This window comes from Fomitiporia mediterranea, assembly GCF_000271605.1.
Source record: "Fomitiporia mediterranea MF3/22 unplaced genomic scaffold FOMMEscaffold_13, whole genome shotgun sequence".
Classification (NCBI taxonomy): Eukaryota; Fungi; Basidiomycota; class Agaricomycetes; order Hymenochaetales; family Hymenochaetaceae; genus Fomitiporia; species Fomitiporia mediterranea.
Genome location: NW_006760398.1, coordinates 800,711 through 814,376, shown reverse-complemented (window position 1 = coordinate 814,376; position 13,666 = coordinate 800,711). Strand labels below are relative to the sequence as shown.

Below are 13,666 nucleotides of genomic sequence, written 5' to 3'. Positions count from 1 at the left end.
GAAATATGAAGCCTAGCCCATGACGCATGCAGCTGAAATGAACGTCCTGGATGAAAAAGATGTCTAAAGAAAGATTGTTGAGACGAAATTGATTTGTCCAGAGGCGAGCGGGGCGTACAAAATCAAAGGAGTCGTCGGGCGGTTACCAAAAGCAGTACTCGGCCACCCAGGACATCCGCTCCCGTCGGTTTTTTAATAAATGTCATTCGCCCATGTCCGCTCGTGTCTGTCACCTCCGAGGTCAACGTTTCTGCACATTGATGCCTCACTCTGTCTTAGCCTCTTCGCCTGCGCGTCACCGTGACCAGTCTGGTCCAGCCGATGATGCAAGTGCTACCCTCGTGAGACCCGGATCATCATTCTGGGTCGTTCAATTTTACATATAAAAGACCTCCTGGCAACTCACCGCCCGTGTTGGCGCCCATCACTATCAAGTCTTCAAGCAAAGCACGACTATGGGGTTTACCGGTGTATCTACCCTCACCAACGCGCTTGCGCGGGTTGACCTAATCTCGCTAGCAGTCGCTGTTCCACTCGTACTCATTCTGGGACTTATAGTCCCCTATTTCGTCGATCCGCATTGCATCCGAAATAATGGCATCACGGGTCCGCTGTCAGCACGCTTCTCAGATGCGTGGTTGGGATGGGTCGCAGCACAAGGACATCGGTCGGAGGTCGTGCATGAGATGCATAAGAAGTATGGTGAGTGCACCGACTTCATTTCATTTTAATATTAAGAATGCGAGTGGCGAAGAGAAGCCCGACAAGCTGATGGCCGGGTATTGTACTGTATTCACGAACCTTTAACCTTTGCACCTTCTTCCCGCTCTTGTACACCGCCGTGGCTTCCATGTAGCTGACGTCAAGGTACAGGTACCTTTGTTCGATTAGCACCTAACCACGTATCAATCAGCGATCCCGCTGCACTTCAAATCGTCTACGCACACGGAAATGGTACCTTAAAATCCAGCTTTTACGACGCCTTCGTTTCTATCCGACGTGGGCTCTTCAACACTCGCTCGCGTCCGGAGCACACTCGAAAGCGCAAGATCGTCTCACACATCTTCTCGCAGAAGAGCGTGCTCGAGTTTGAGCCGCATATTCGTCTTCACGTCGGCGAACTGTTTACGCAATGGGACAAACTGTGCGACGGAGGCAAAAGAGGTCTGAAAGGGACTGAGGGAGATGGGTGGGAAGGACATGATGGATGGGTTTGGTTTGATTGTCTGCCGTGGTTTAACTATCTGGCTTTCGACATCATCGGTATGTTGCCGGCTCTTAATTAATGTGTGGTTTCGTTCATTCTCTTGGACAGGTGATCTGGCATTTGGGTCTCCCTTTGGTATGATCCTCAAAGGCAAAGATGCCGCGCCAGTCGCGAAGGACCAGAAAGCTGCCATCGCGGGGTACGGTCGCGAGTCTGCATCCGAGAAATCCGCATGCGACGTCACTGAGCTTCCAGCCGTCCAAGTTCTCAATGATCGTGGAGAATATTCCGCATCTATGGGAGTACTTCCTCCATGGTGGAGACCATTTGTTCGTCGGATTCCGTGGTATGCAAATGGAAACAGAGCGGTGAAGAATCTTGCGGGTCTCGCTGTTGCTGCTGTTGCGAAACGCCTTGCGAACCCGACGGATAGGACGGATCTGCTTAGCAAGTTGCAGGAAGGCAAGGATGATGAAGGCAGGCCGATGGGCAGGGAGGAACTTACTGCTGAGGCGTTGACACAACTTATAGCTGGCTCTGACACCACGTCAAAGTAAGTTTGCACTTGCAGCTCTTCTCGTAATAAACTGCCGTTGATTATTGACTGACATGCATCTTTCTTAGTTCATCATGTGCAATAACCTACCACCTTGCACACAATCCGCACGTTCTCAAGAGGCTCCAGCAAGAGCTCGACACTGCTCTAGCTGGAGAAGACGACCCCGTCGCAACCTTCCAACAGGTCAAATCTCTTCCCTATCTCGACGCTGTCATCAACGAAGTCCTGCGCATTCATTCCACCTCAGGAATTGGCCTTCCACGTCTCGTGCCCGAGGGTGGGTTGACCGTATGTGGCAAGACCTTCCCAGAGGGTACGGTATTGAGCGTGCCGACATATACGATTCATCGCGACAAAGAAGTATGGGGTGAAGATGTAGAGGCCATGAGACCCGAGAGGTGGTTGGAAGGTGACCAAGCTGCGATTCAGAAGACGTTTAATCCGTTTTCCTTTGGACCGAGGTATATTTCCTTTCCTTATGTATCGGTTTTAGAAGCAAGGTTGCTGACAGATCCGATTGCGTTTGATTATAGGGCTTGCGTGGGACGTAATCTAGCAAGTATGGAATTGCTGATTATCATCGCGTCCATTTTCCGGCGATATGAATTTGTGCTTGAGAAACCAGACGAGCAGGTGAGTAGTATTAGTGTATACTTGTTTATCTTACTTAACTCATGACTTCTCGTGTAACCTTTCAGTTTGATACCCGTGAAGGGTTCCTGCGCAAGCCGCTCAGATGTCGCGTTGGGATGAGGCGCCGAGAGCTCTAATGACGAACAGTAACGGTCTTGCCAAAGCTTACTATGTAACAATGTTTATGTATTCCTGTTATCTAATTCTTTGGCCTAAAAATATCAATATACAAAAGCGATCTCCCCAAATCGGAGACTGCCTTCCTAAAGTATCTCATGGACTCGCTTATTTCATCTGGCCTCTTTATTTTCAGGTAGGACGTCCTAACTCTGTCATTGATAAATCGGAAACTAACCTAAAAGACTCTGAACTTCATCATTGGAGCACTGAGGTGTATAGTATTTTAGTAAATGTCTTCTAATATTCTCTATCGTTTCTCTAAAGGTTACACAAAACATGGGTAACATAGACTTGAGTAGCATAGAGGCACGTTGTGTCGCATTCCATCGTTATTACAGAGGCCTAGTGAGTGTTTTAACAAGCGTAGCAGGAGTGCCCCAAGTACTCTCTCTAATTGAGACATCAAGCAAGTGTCTGCCTTATATACTACATAGTAAAGTCTGATAGTCTGAGACATTCCAAGTATAGTAACTCTACATAAGGCAATTGGGGATTTCCTAATCCAGAGCACAATCTAATACTCCCCTTCAAGCATTAATTAAGAACTAGGACTGTATGCCTAATAGTTTGTTTAGATGCTTGATCTGTGGAACATGGAGAGCTTTTGTAAGGATGTCTGCTAATTGGTTCTGTGATTGAACATAGCATACATTGATATAATTGTTTTGAATGTAACATTGTACAAAGTCTTTTCTGTAAAGGCTGGAGCCTCACTCAAGAACACAGAACAGGCAAAGACCTGGGATTGATGAGAGGTTGACCTAAGTACAGGAGCAAGTACAAAGATAATCTCTAAGTAATCTACAAATAGCCCTTTTATATTTATCTAAAGTTATGTGTGTAACCTCAGAGGTTACACTCTTCCCTACTCTGAAGAAATAAAAGGGGGGGTAGGGAAGCAATTAATGAAGAGGGAAAGGAAAGGTATAGAAAGAGGGGAGGGGAAGGAAGAAGGAATAAAAGATGTAAGAACAGGAGACAAGGACAGGGACAAGGAGTACATAATAGTCAAGACATGAAACCACACTGCCAGGAACACATGAATGATACCCAACAGGTCTAGTGAGCAGTGAGCACAGTATTGCTACAGATAAGGAGAAGACAACTGAGACATTGACTAAAACACATGGTTGAGACATTAAACAGTACTATAAGGAATGTGTGAATGATACCCAACAGGTCTAGTGAGTACAGTGTTGCTGCAGATAAGGAGAAGACAACTGAGAAGGTCTTGTTTGACTAACAGTAGGCTGGGTGTTGGAGGTGATAGGAGTTGTTTGGTAGTATGAGCAAAAAGGAGTATGAAAGTTAGAGTGTATGATAAAGAGAACTCAACAACTCTTCAGTTATGCTAGCACCTGTTACTTGGGGGACAACTGAGACATTGATTGAAATGCATGGTTGAGAAGTGAACAGCCATCCTTAGGTGTGTGTTAGTACTAGGAGGAGTAGAAGGACTAGGTTGACAAAATTGACATACTAATTCTGAGAGTAATGAGAGTACAGGTGGTGTGTAGGTAAAACAGAGTATGTAGAGACAACAGGGGGTCTGTTCATGCTAGAAGGACAAAGGGGGACAGGACAGGACAGGACAGGACAGGACAGGATAGGACAGGACAGGACAGAACAGGACAGAACAGGACAGGAAAGGACTGGATAACACTAGTAGAGCATAATCCCTAACTAAGTCCATGACTAGGAATAACACTAGTAGGGGCTTGATACCCTAGCTAGGTCTAGGACTGGAGGTGACACTAGTAGAGGCCCTAGACATCCAGGACTAGAGTTGACACTAGTAGGGGCTTAGTACTCTAACTAGGTTTATAACTGGAAAAGGGACTTTATACTCTAGGAAACAGGAGGTGATGCTAGCAGAGGCCCTATATGTTCAGGACTGGAATTAACACTAGTAGGGGCTTGGTACTCTGACTAGGTCCACAACTGGAAAAGGGGCTTTATACTCTAGGAAACAGGAAGGGAAGGGAAAGGGACTTTATACTCTTAGTAGACAGTAGACAATAATAGTAGACACTAGACAGTAACAGAGCAAGAGATAGTATAGCAAGGAATAGACAGTCTTGACAAACACCTTGACAATAGAGAGATATGTGTTGTAGTAGGTACAACAAGCATACAACAAATACACTATAGTTGACAGCTTGACTGTAATGTCTGTTGTACTGAAAGTAGACAGTATCTATCAGTATAGAACCTGTAGCTTCTAAAGAGAATTATGCTACAGTTTCAGATATTAGTAGTAGTATCAAGATAGTGCTTCCTTACACAATTTCAGGACTAGGACAGTGGGTCCTTCTGTAGCTTGTTTCTTAATAGTGTTCTGGTGGAGCAATTGTGTAGTAGCTCCTAATCTCTATAGTAGTACTAAGATAGTGTTCTCCTCAAACAATTTCAGGAATAGGATAGTAGGGGCTTCCACAGCTTGTTTCTAAACACTAGCTTGAGATTGTGATGAGTGGCAGAAAGGTTATGAGTAAGAGCAAGTCTGTAGATAATCTGCTTGAAGTGACACAGTAAAGCATATTCTTAAGTAGCAGAACCTTAATTGTAGACAGCTGACCAGACTCACAATAATGTGTAACACACCCTACTCTGGCACAACCATATACAATCTTCATAGCACATTCTCCCAGAAGTCCAGGACCTCTAATGAGGGTCTGTTAGGAGATCAAAGGTCAGCTGGCAGGTAGTAACAATCTCCCTATAAGCTCTTGAGAGAGAACAGGATATCTGTATAGTATTTGTGATACTCATAATTAACTAGGGTCTCACTGTAGAGTACTGTAAATGTGTAGTAGATAGTGGACGTGTGGGGGGAAGCTGGGGGGAGGCTGACAATCTGGTGGCACAAGTGAAAGACAGCAGATGAGAGGTAATCCCCAAATTTTGCAATGTTCAAAAAAAAAGTGTAAAGGCTAGAGCCTCACTCAAGAACACAGAACAGGCAAAGACCTGGGATTGATGAGAGGTTGACCTAAGTACAGGAGCAAGTACAAAGATAATCTCTAAGTAATCTACAAATAGCCCTTTTATATTTATCTAAAGTCATGTGTGTAACCTTAGAGGTTACATTTTCATAAATCAAGATGTTTAGTGTGAGTGTTGTATGTTATTTTGTCAGACTTTACAGTCTTTATTACACCTTGATTATTGTAATAAATTGTAATGGGTGCTGATTCAGTCTACAGTACTTCTTCAGTGAATTGTTTGAGCCAAATGGCTTCTTGAGTAGTATACACTAGTACTTACAACTCTGCTTCATAAACAGATAGTGGTACCAGGTTTTACTGTTTGCTTGACTAGGATATGGTTGATTTAGCTAATTAAAAGACATAGCTGTTTATTACTTTATGTCCTTCCATCATTTGTCTGTCTGTATCACAATAGCCTTATAGTTTTAAGGTGTTCATGCTTCCAAGTTGAAGCCAGCAATTTGTTGTATATTTTAAATATGTAAAGTAATGTTTCACTACTTTGTAGTAATGTGTTTAGGGCTTTTGTAAGTAGCATGCTAATTGCCCAGTAATATAAGATATGTCTGACTGTGTGCAATCTGCAACATATCTTAACAATCCTACCATATTCATGTATGGCATTGTTTCATTATTACTTTCGTTTGTATTGTATGTATTGTTTGTATTGTTAGATAAATCTATTCTAGGAGTAATAGGTGTTCATAGTGCCTTTTCATTTTCAAAGTAGTAATGCTTGATTATACTTTCAATGTAATGCTTTTACTGTAAGCTAATCATTTGTTAAGGTCTATCTCAGCTTATTTCAATACTAAGTAACTAATGTATTTTATTACTGTCAGTAAATACAATGTGTTGTTTTAATACATGTTTAAATACTGTTATTATAGTAATAGTTTTGCTAATAATTGTAATATTGTTAATGTGTATAAATGTTACAAGAATTGTTTTATTATTTTGTTTCTTGTAAAATACAGTATGATTGTAATTAGCTTATTCTAATCTGATCTTAAGCAGTAGTTTGGTAATCTTCTTGTACTATTGTCTACCTGCTTGTTTCAATCTGTATAATACTTTATTTAAGCATAACACCTGTCTAGGTTTAATATCTATAAGTAGCCTGCCTAGTAGTAGTTTCACATAAATGAGTTTGTCCTCATTTAGTTCTCTGTAAAGATATGCAGATTTTACATCTATCTGATGTATTTCATAGTTCTTAGATGCTGTCTAAGATAACAATAATTGTACTATTAATAGTTTTGTTACTAGAGCAAATAAGTCATTAGAATAGAAGTCTATTCCATTCTTTTGAGCATATCCTTACACTACAAATTGTGCTTTGTATTTGTCTATTCAGCCATTAGCTAGTCTTTTGATTTTATAGACAAATTTTGTTCCAATTATATTTGTATTTGTAGGGGGGATAGTATATATCCATGTATTTCATTGTTAAAGTGACTGTATTTCATCCTTCATAGCTTTGATCTACTGTTCTTTGTCTATACATGTTATAGTATTATAATATGTTAATAGATTGTTATAGACTTTGTTGAGGAATTTGTTAAATTCTGTTAGATACATAGCTAGGTTTATATTGTCTTTGTAATTTAAACCTATAGTTTGTTTAACCAGTCTTTGCTCTTGTGTAGAGTATTGTATGACAGGTTCTTTATCTTTATTATTGTTATTAGGAAGAGTTTTATTATTGTTTAATGTATCACTGTTATGATTATTCTCCCCTTCAATCCTAGACATTGATTTGTCTATGAATTGTATGTTACATTCAACAGTAACTTTATTATCATAGCACACTAAGTGACCTTTACTATTATTATTATAACCTAGCTATTGTGTGTATTGGCCTCTAGGTTGTAGTTTATACATTCGTTTGTTCTGTATAATACAATATGTACTGAATTCTCATATATTATCTATTTGATAATGTTTGTTATACTGTTTGTAATATGGTGTTACAAAATTAATAGCAACTCTCAGTGTTCTGTTATGAATAAACGTTTGATATTGTACTGTATATACTCAGAATTTCATAAGTAACTTTGCTGATAACAGACACATACATACACTGTTAAAGATAGTGTTAACATGTATTACAATCAATGATACAATTACAGACGCTACAGTAATAATAAGATGATTAATACACATATAAACAGAACAGACACAGAACAATGAGACATGTATTGGATACACGATACAAGACATGTATTGGATACACAATAAGTATCAGATACAAGATAATGATACATTGGATGTCTAAGACATACAGACAAATGAATAACATAAAAGCAAGCAACTTAGTAACTAAATATATATTATTATCAGGGTCTACACCCTCATTACTTGTGTGATAACCTAAGAATACACATTCTAACAGGTTATGAGCCTTGTGCTCTCTGCTTAACACCTCACATTACTACTATGAGACTATGCTACACTACTTTGCATTGATACTATGAATCTATGATAGACTCACCAAGTACCTGCAATCTCTATACGCCAAACAAAACTGTACCAAACTCATCTACACCTTCAAATAACTTGCAAAGGACAAATACAAGTCATTGTAAACCTACTAATGTACCTAAACACTTTGGACACAACATTGTGCAACTAAAAGACACATCCAGATTCAAGATATGGAAGTATCAGATTAACTCTGCTATTGTAGCAACAGGCTATATGCACTTGTTCACAAATGAACCAAAGCCTGAAGACATCAAGGTTGCACACACAATCTACACATCAATAATTGATAAAGTAGCAGATCATATAATGGCTAACTTTATACATACCAGAATGTTGATTAAAACTCTTATGAGTGGATTAGAAGAACGTTTCAACCCTCATACAGTTACACATAAAGCATACAATGAGTCTTTACTATTTAAATGTAATGACCACATTAAAAACTTTGGACAAGTACTTGATAAACTAGAGCAGATATATACACAGCTAGTAGCAGACAATTTAAAACCTACAGACACTACATATCAAGCAGCTATCTATGCTGCAACCCCTCCTGAATATAGTAGTACTATTACAGCTATGGAACAAGCTTGAGACATGTTTTACAATAGAAAACCTGAATCTGAGTATCAACCTATTAAGCCACAAAGACTTATTACAGTACTGTGCTAAGCATTTAACGATTTTCACATCAAAAACCCTACACAATACATAAACAACAAGCCTATGATATGTGGACAGGCAAATATGTTTTGTACAAAAGATAAAAAGTACAGAAAGAAGGGAAACAACAAAAATACAAGCAAACTGACCCCTGCATCAAAATGCTTCAATTGTGGCAAATCAGGGCACTTCTCCTGTGATTGCTGGAAGTCACCAACTCAATCAACACTAGATGCCTGAGCCAAAAAGGCTAATCCTTCAGCTAACACAATAGAAGCAATGGAAGCAAAATCTGTACTAGCAGCAACTATACTGCATGTGAACACATACATCAAACAAGTGCCAGACATTGAAATGACAGATGTACCAGCCTCTCAGCATCAAATACTATTGTGAACACAGATGCAAACAACCCATTTACTAACTGGGTATGTTATAATAATATCTCAGACAAAAATAACACACTAATAAACAAATATATCCCTAATACAATTGATATAATCAATTCTGGTACAACAATTCATGCTACACTATATTACTTTTGCCTTACAAACGTACGAAACATATCCCTGGTAACAGTTACACTTGCAAACAAATCAACAGTGACTCTTACAAAGGCTGGAGATATGATTATTGAAATTAAAAGGGGAAATTCAGGAAATACATACAATCCTGTAATTAGCAAAATAACATTAATACATGTTTATTATCATTCAGATTTGAACTTTTCACTTATAAGTCAAGCATTATTATGCAACAACAGTTTCACATTCATGTTCAAACAAGTAGAATGTATTATTTATTGTGGACAATACAAAATAGGAACAATTAAACTTGAAAAAAACCTATATGCATTAAGAAACACTCATTATATGAATTCCATGAGTAGAATCAGTGTTTACAATCTACATAAACGTCTCAGTCATATCAGTTATGATTATATTAAACGTTTATTATAGAACGACACAACAATATTATCTCAAAAGATAACAAACTTTGATGAAAAACAATGTGTTGATTGTATAAAAGCAAACATTGAACAAACAGTACATCCAAAAACAAGATCTTTGGAAATAAGTGCAAACTATGACAATATAATACATATGGATATAATAGGTCCAATATCCTATGAAGGATATAAGAATATACAATATCTATTAATGTTAGTTGATGACACAACATGTTGGGTATCTTTATTAAAATTATGAACGAAAGACAATACATATACTCAGTATGTTCAATGGAGCACAAACATATTTACACAACACAGTATACAAATAAAACAATTGCAAAGCAATAACAATAGAGTATTCTGCAGGAAATACTTTCAAGAATACTTAATTAGTCAAGGAACAAAATCCAGACTAACAGTAAAGTATACACTGTAACAGAATGGAGTAGCAGAACAAACACATAAAACAATATTTAATCAAATACATGCCTCTATTACTTTACAAAACATTCTATTATACTTATGGGTAGAAGTAGTAATGTTACAGGCATATATTCACAATAGAACTCCTCAAAGAGTAATAGGATATGTAACTCCTTATTATAAACAATATGGACACAATGCTAGTATTGACAACATACACAAATTTGGTCAATACTGAAACTCCTGTGAAGTGTCTAAGAGAAGATCACAGGTGATTCGTTAAGTTTGAGGGGGAGCTAAACCATGAGTCATAGGAGACTAGAGTGGTTCCAAACGGGTGTGAGTTCTTCCAGCATGGTTGCAACCTTGGAAGAGTAATGTGAATAACGGAAAGTGCACTTTGCAAAGCACACAACAAACAATCTGATATGGAAAATGACAAAGACTAAAACTATGCCTCACACTAGAGGACTTCAAGACAAGAGACGAGAGCTAAATTGATGGGTGAACTATCTGAATTCCCCCTGTATCTAGTACATGAGTAGCTGTATTTATAGTTTTCTGAGTTCCAGAAAAGCATAGTACTAACAGGGAAGTGTCATGACTGAACAAAAGAAAAATAACGAAATATACAAGAACAAATAAGAGAACCTTTTGCCAGAGGTTGGAAGAAAATAGGGTGAAAATGTATGAGGAAAATTTAAGTGGTCTGCATTCTAGCCACAGGAAATGTTATGCAAAAGGGAAAAGCAAGATTTACATCAAAAGAAATAGAAGGTTCTCATACTGTTATCATCTGATTGGTACAGACAAAGTGCAGAGAGTTCCAAGATTTCCAGCAGTCTCCTGAGATCAACACTTTGATTGCCCTGATGTCCTATCTGATTGGAAGATTGCAGTACTTTGATCTGGGCAATGATGATGTAATAGTTTGCTGAGCCACTCACTGTGACACAACTTGTGTTCTGAGCCTGTAATAAGTATGTGATCTGTACATCCTATAGAGAAAACAATGTGTGTAAGCCAATTCCAAAACTGCACACTCTTACAGTTCTGTTTGCAAATGCTTACAATGTGGAATAGTTGGGTGTTCTCAGAGTAGGCTTCTATGAGTCATGTGGGTGTTCAGAATTGATTGCCATGATTGTCTGCATGTGATGTACAGTTCTTAGTGTGATGCCAATCGTTTCATCTCCTAGTGTGTCTGCTTGTGACTGTCCACAGTCACATGGTTGATTTAATGATTGGTAGGCTGAATGTAAGTTCTGCATGTGTGTGAACATTGTTGCTTATTCTTCCTGCTTCCTTCCATCACTCTCACTATGTCATTACTACTCCCTAGCAAATCTGACAGTAAGTGTTGTGCTCTTTTCCACTCTTTTTATACTGATTTTGTGATTTTCCTTGGAAATTGTATGCACAACAACATAGTAGCCAGCAAGGGAATGGATGTGGATGATGAGCTAGTCAAATGTATGCTCAGTGAGTACCTCTGTGAAGCACATTGTCTCTGGCTCATATACTGATGTGCTCCAAAGGTTCTGACACAGAAAACAAACCAGAGGACAAGGTTGTAAAGGAGGAAACCAACAGATTGACCACAGATCCTGAGTCTGAAGACAAAGAGAGCTCAGACAATAATGCTCACAATGACAATGATTCAGAGGGTGAGGAGGTTTTGTCTGTGCCAGTAGAGGGTCAATCTGGCAGTAAGTCTCCTATTTCCTGATTTCTGATCTGTCTACTAATACAGAACATCTTGTAGATTGTAAGGCAACAGTAGAGGAGCTTGTAAAAGTAAAGGAGGACAAAGCTGCTGCTAGGGCTAAAGCAAAGGCAGAGGCCAAGAAAGCAATACAGGCTAAGGTTAAGGAAGAGGCTTGGGCCAAGGTGAAGAAGGAGAAGGAGAGGGGAAAGGAGAAGGAGAAGGAGAAGGCTACAGCCTTGGCACAGTTGGCAACAAAGCAGAAGGATAGGAAGGAAAAGGAGGGGTCTAAAGGTATGTGTGCAAGTATAGCTAACAAATTGTACACAATAACTAACTGTTTACACAGGTTCTGATACTGTTGCAAACACAGAAAGGTTGAAGGTGGTAGTAGAAAAGGGGAACAAGCCAGGTATGAATTAAATGTATGGCTAACAAATCATACACTGCTGATGTCATCTTTACCTAGTTCCTGAAGAAGTTGTGAAACCAGAAAAGAAAAAGCTAGTTGTAGAGAAAGAGAAGGTCAATGCAAGAAGGGATGGGAAGGAGAAACGAGTCATAGTCAGTAAGTACAAGTATGGCTAACAAATTGTGCCAAGCTAATACAATGTTTCTCCTAGTTCCTCAAGTGGTTACAAAGTCAGAAAAGAAGAAAGAGGACAAAAGCAAGGAAAAAGGTAATGTGGATGAGGGGTAGTTGATTTTCTGGGTATACTGACTCCATTTTGTTGTCTAGAGCTAGTACCAGTGCTCCTGAGCAAGAAGCACACCATTGTAGAGGTGGAGATTCCAGTCTCTAGTAAGGAAACACACACAAAAAACCAGAAGGTTGTAGTAGAGTCTTCAAGTGAGGAGGACAAGGATATCCCTCCAGATTGGGCAGAGGGAATGGTCTTCCACACACCTGAGTGTGTGAAGTGTGCAGAGAGGCACAAGGGTCCTCAGGGATCCACTCACCAGACTGTGATGGATTGGCTGTGCTACAGTAATCCAAGTAAGTCTGTTTCAATCTTATTTTTGACTGTGTCAATGGTGATTATTCACATAGAAAACCAGTGCACAGTGTACATATTCCACCACTCTGGATGTAGCCTGAAGGGAATCTGGCATAAGACTAGGGGGCAAACTGTGGAATTGCACAGTACAACTTAGAACCTGCATTCTGTCATCCCTCTGATCACACATAGTGAAGCCAGAACAGTCTGCAACCTCCACTCACAGATGACTAAGGAGCTGAACAACCTGGAGTTACAGCTGATAATAATGAAGAATGAGTTTGATACAAAGATTATGGCTCTGAGGCAGGGTATCAACTTCTTAGCCATAGCAGTAGAAGCCTCTGTAGATAGTAGGGTGGAAGAGTTAGAGTAGGAAATAGAACAGGGTAGAAAGTAGAGAAATAAAAGTCCAGTTTTGTTTTTATGAAAAAAAACCAGAAACATAAGGAATAAACAGAATGGAACAGAAATGGATGGAATGGATAGGAAAATAGATAAAATAGAGAGTTAAGAGGAATGGAATGGATGGATGGATATTTTTATGATTTATGTATAGAACTAGTGGAATAGGATGGGAATAGGTGGAAAAGAATCATAATTTGTATAAAGGTTTATATGCTTATAGAATGTTGTATAGGCTTTTTGCAATTTATTGTAAATGAGAAGGAATGTAACAGAAGATTGAAAGTATGTGAATATAAAATGTAACAAAGTATAGGGAACTGTGGTAGAACACAGTATTTACAGATTTACACAACTGTTAGGTGTTGCTGGTAGGGAATCAATCCCTATATTTTAGTTTCCAGTACAAGACTGGGAGGGTATATTGAAAAATTGCACATTCTTGGATCAGGAGTCCATGACTT

General features: G+C 39.0%; 2 protein-coding genes across 2 annotated transcripts; both read left to right on the top strand.

Moving 5' to 3' along the window:
• Positions 1-281: 281 nt before the first annotated feature.
• FOMMEDRAFT_128292 (cytochrome P450 monooxygenase pc-bph) lies at positions 282-2,663 on the top strand. Its single transcript, XM_007270475.1, has 6 exons — positions 282-702; positions 874-1,263; positions 1,316-1,760; positions 1,832-2,227; positions 2,300-2,399; positions 2,465-2,663. Exons 1-6 carry the CDS (start codon positions 456-458, stop codon positions 2,534-2,536), a joined length of 1,650 nt encoding a protein of 549 aa, XP_007270537.1. The 5' UTR covers positions 282-455; the 3' UTR covers positions 2,537-2,663.
• An 8,876-nt stretch (positions 2,664-11,539) lies between these two features.
• Positions 11,540-12,893, top strand: FOMMEDRAFT_160802 (uncharacterized protein; the record flags this gene model as incomplete). The annotated part of the gene is made up of 8 exons (XM_007270474.1): positions 11,540-11,576; positions 11,633-11,803; positions 11,860-12,093; positions 12,149-12,211; positions 12,269-12,367; positions 12,423-12,479; positions 12,539-12,796; positions 12,859-12,893. 8 exons carry the CDS (start codon positions 11,540-11,542, stop codon positions 12,891-12,893), a joined length of 954 nt encoding a protein of 317 aa, XP_007270536.1.
• Positions 12,894-13,666: the final 773 nt, after the last annotated feature.

Excerpts from the sequence above, each read along its gene's own strand:
- FOMMEDRAFT_128292 (XM_007270475.1), top strand. The coding sequence starts at position 456 with ATGGGGTTTACCGGTGTATCTACCCTCACCAACGCGCTTGCGCGGGTT. Across the intron at positions 1,761-1,831 it reads GGCTCTGACACCACGTCAAA|TTCATCATGTGCAATAACCT; the intron begins GTAAGTTTGCAC and ends CATCTTTCTTAG. Across the intron at positions 2,400-2,464 it reads TTGAGAAACCAGACGAGCAG|TTTGATACCCGTGAAGGGTT; the intron begins GTGAGTAGTATT and ends GTAACCTTTCAG.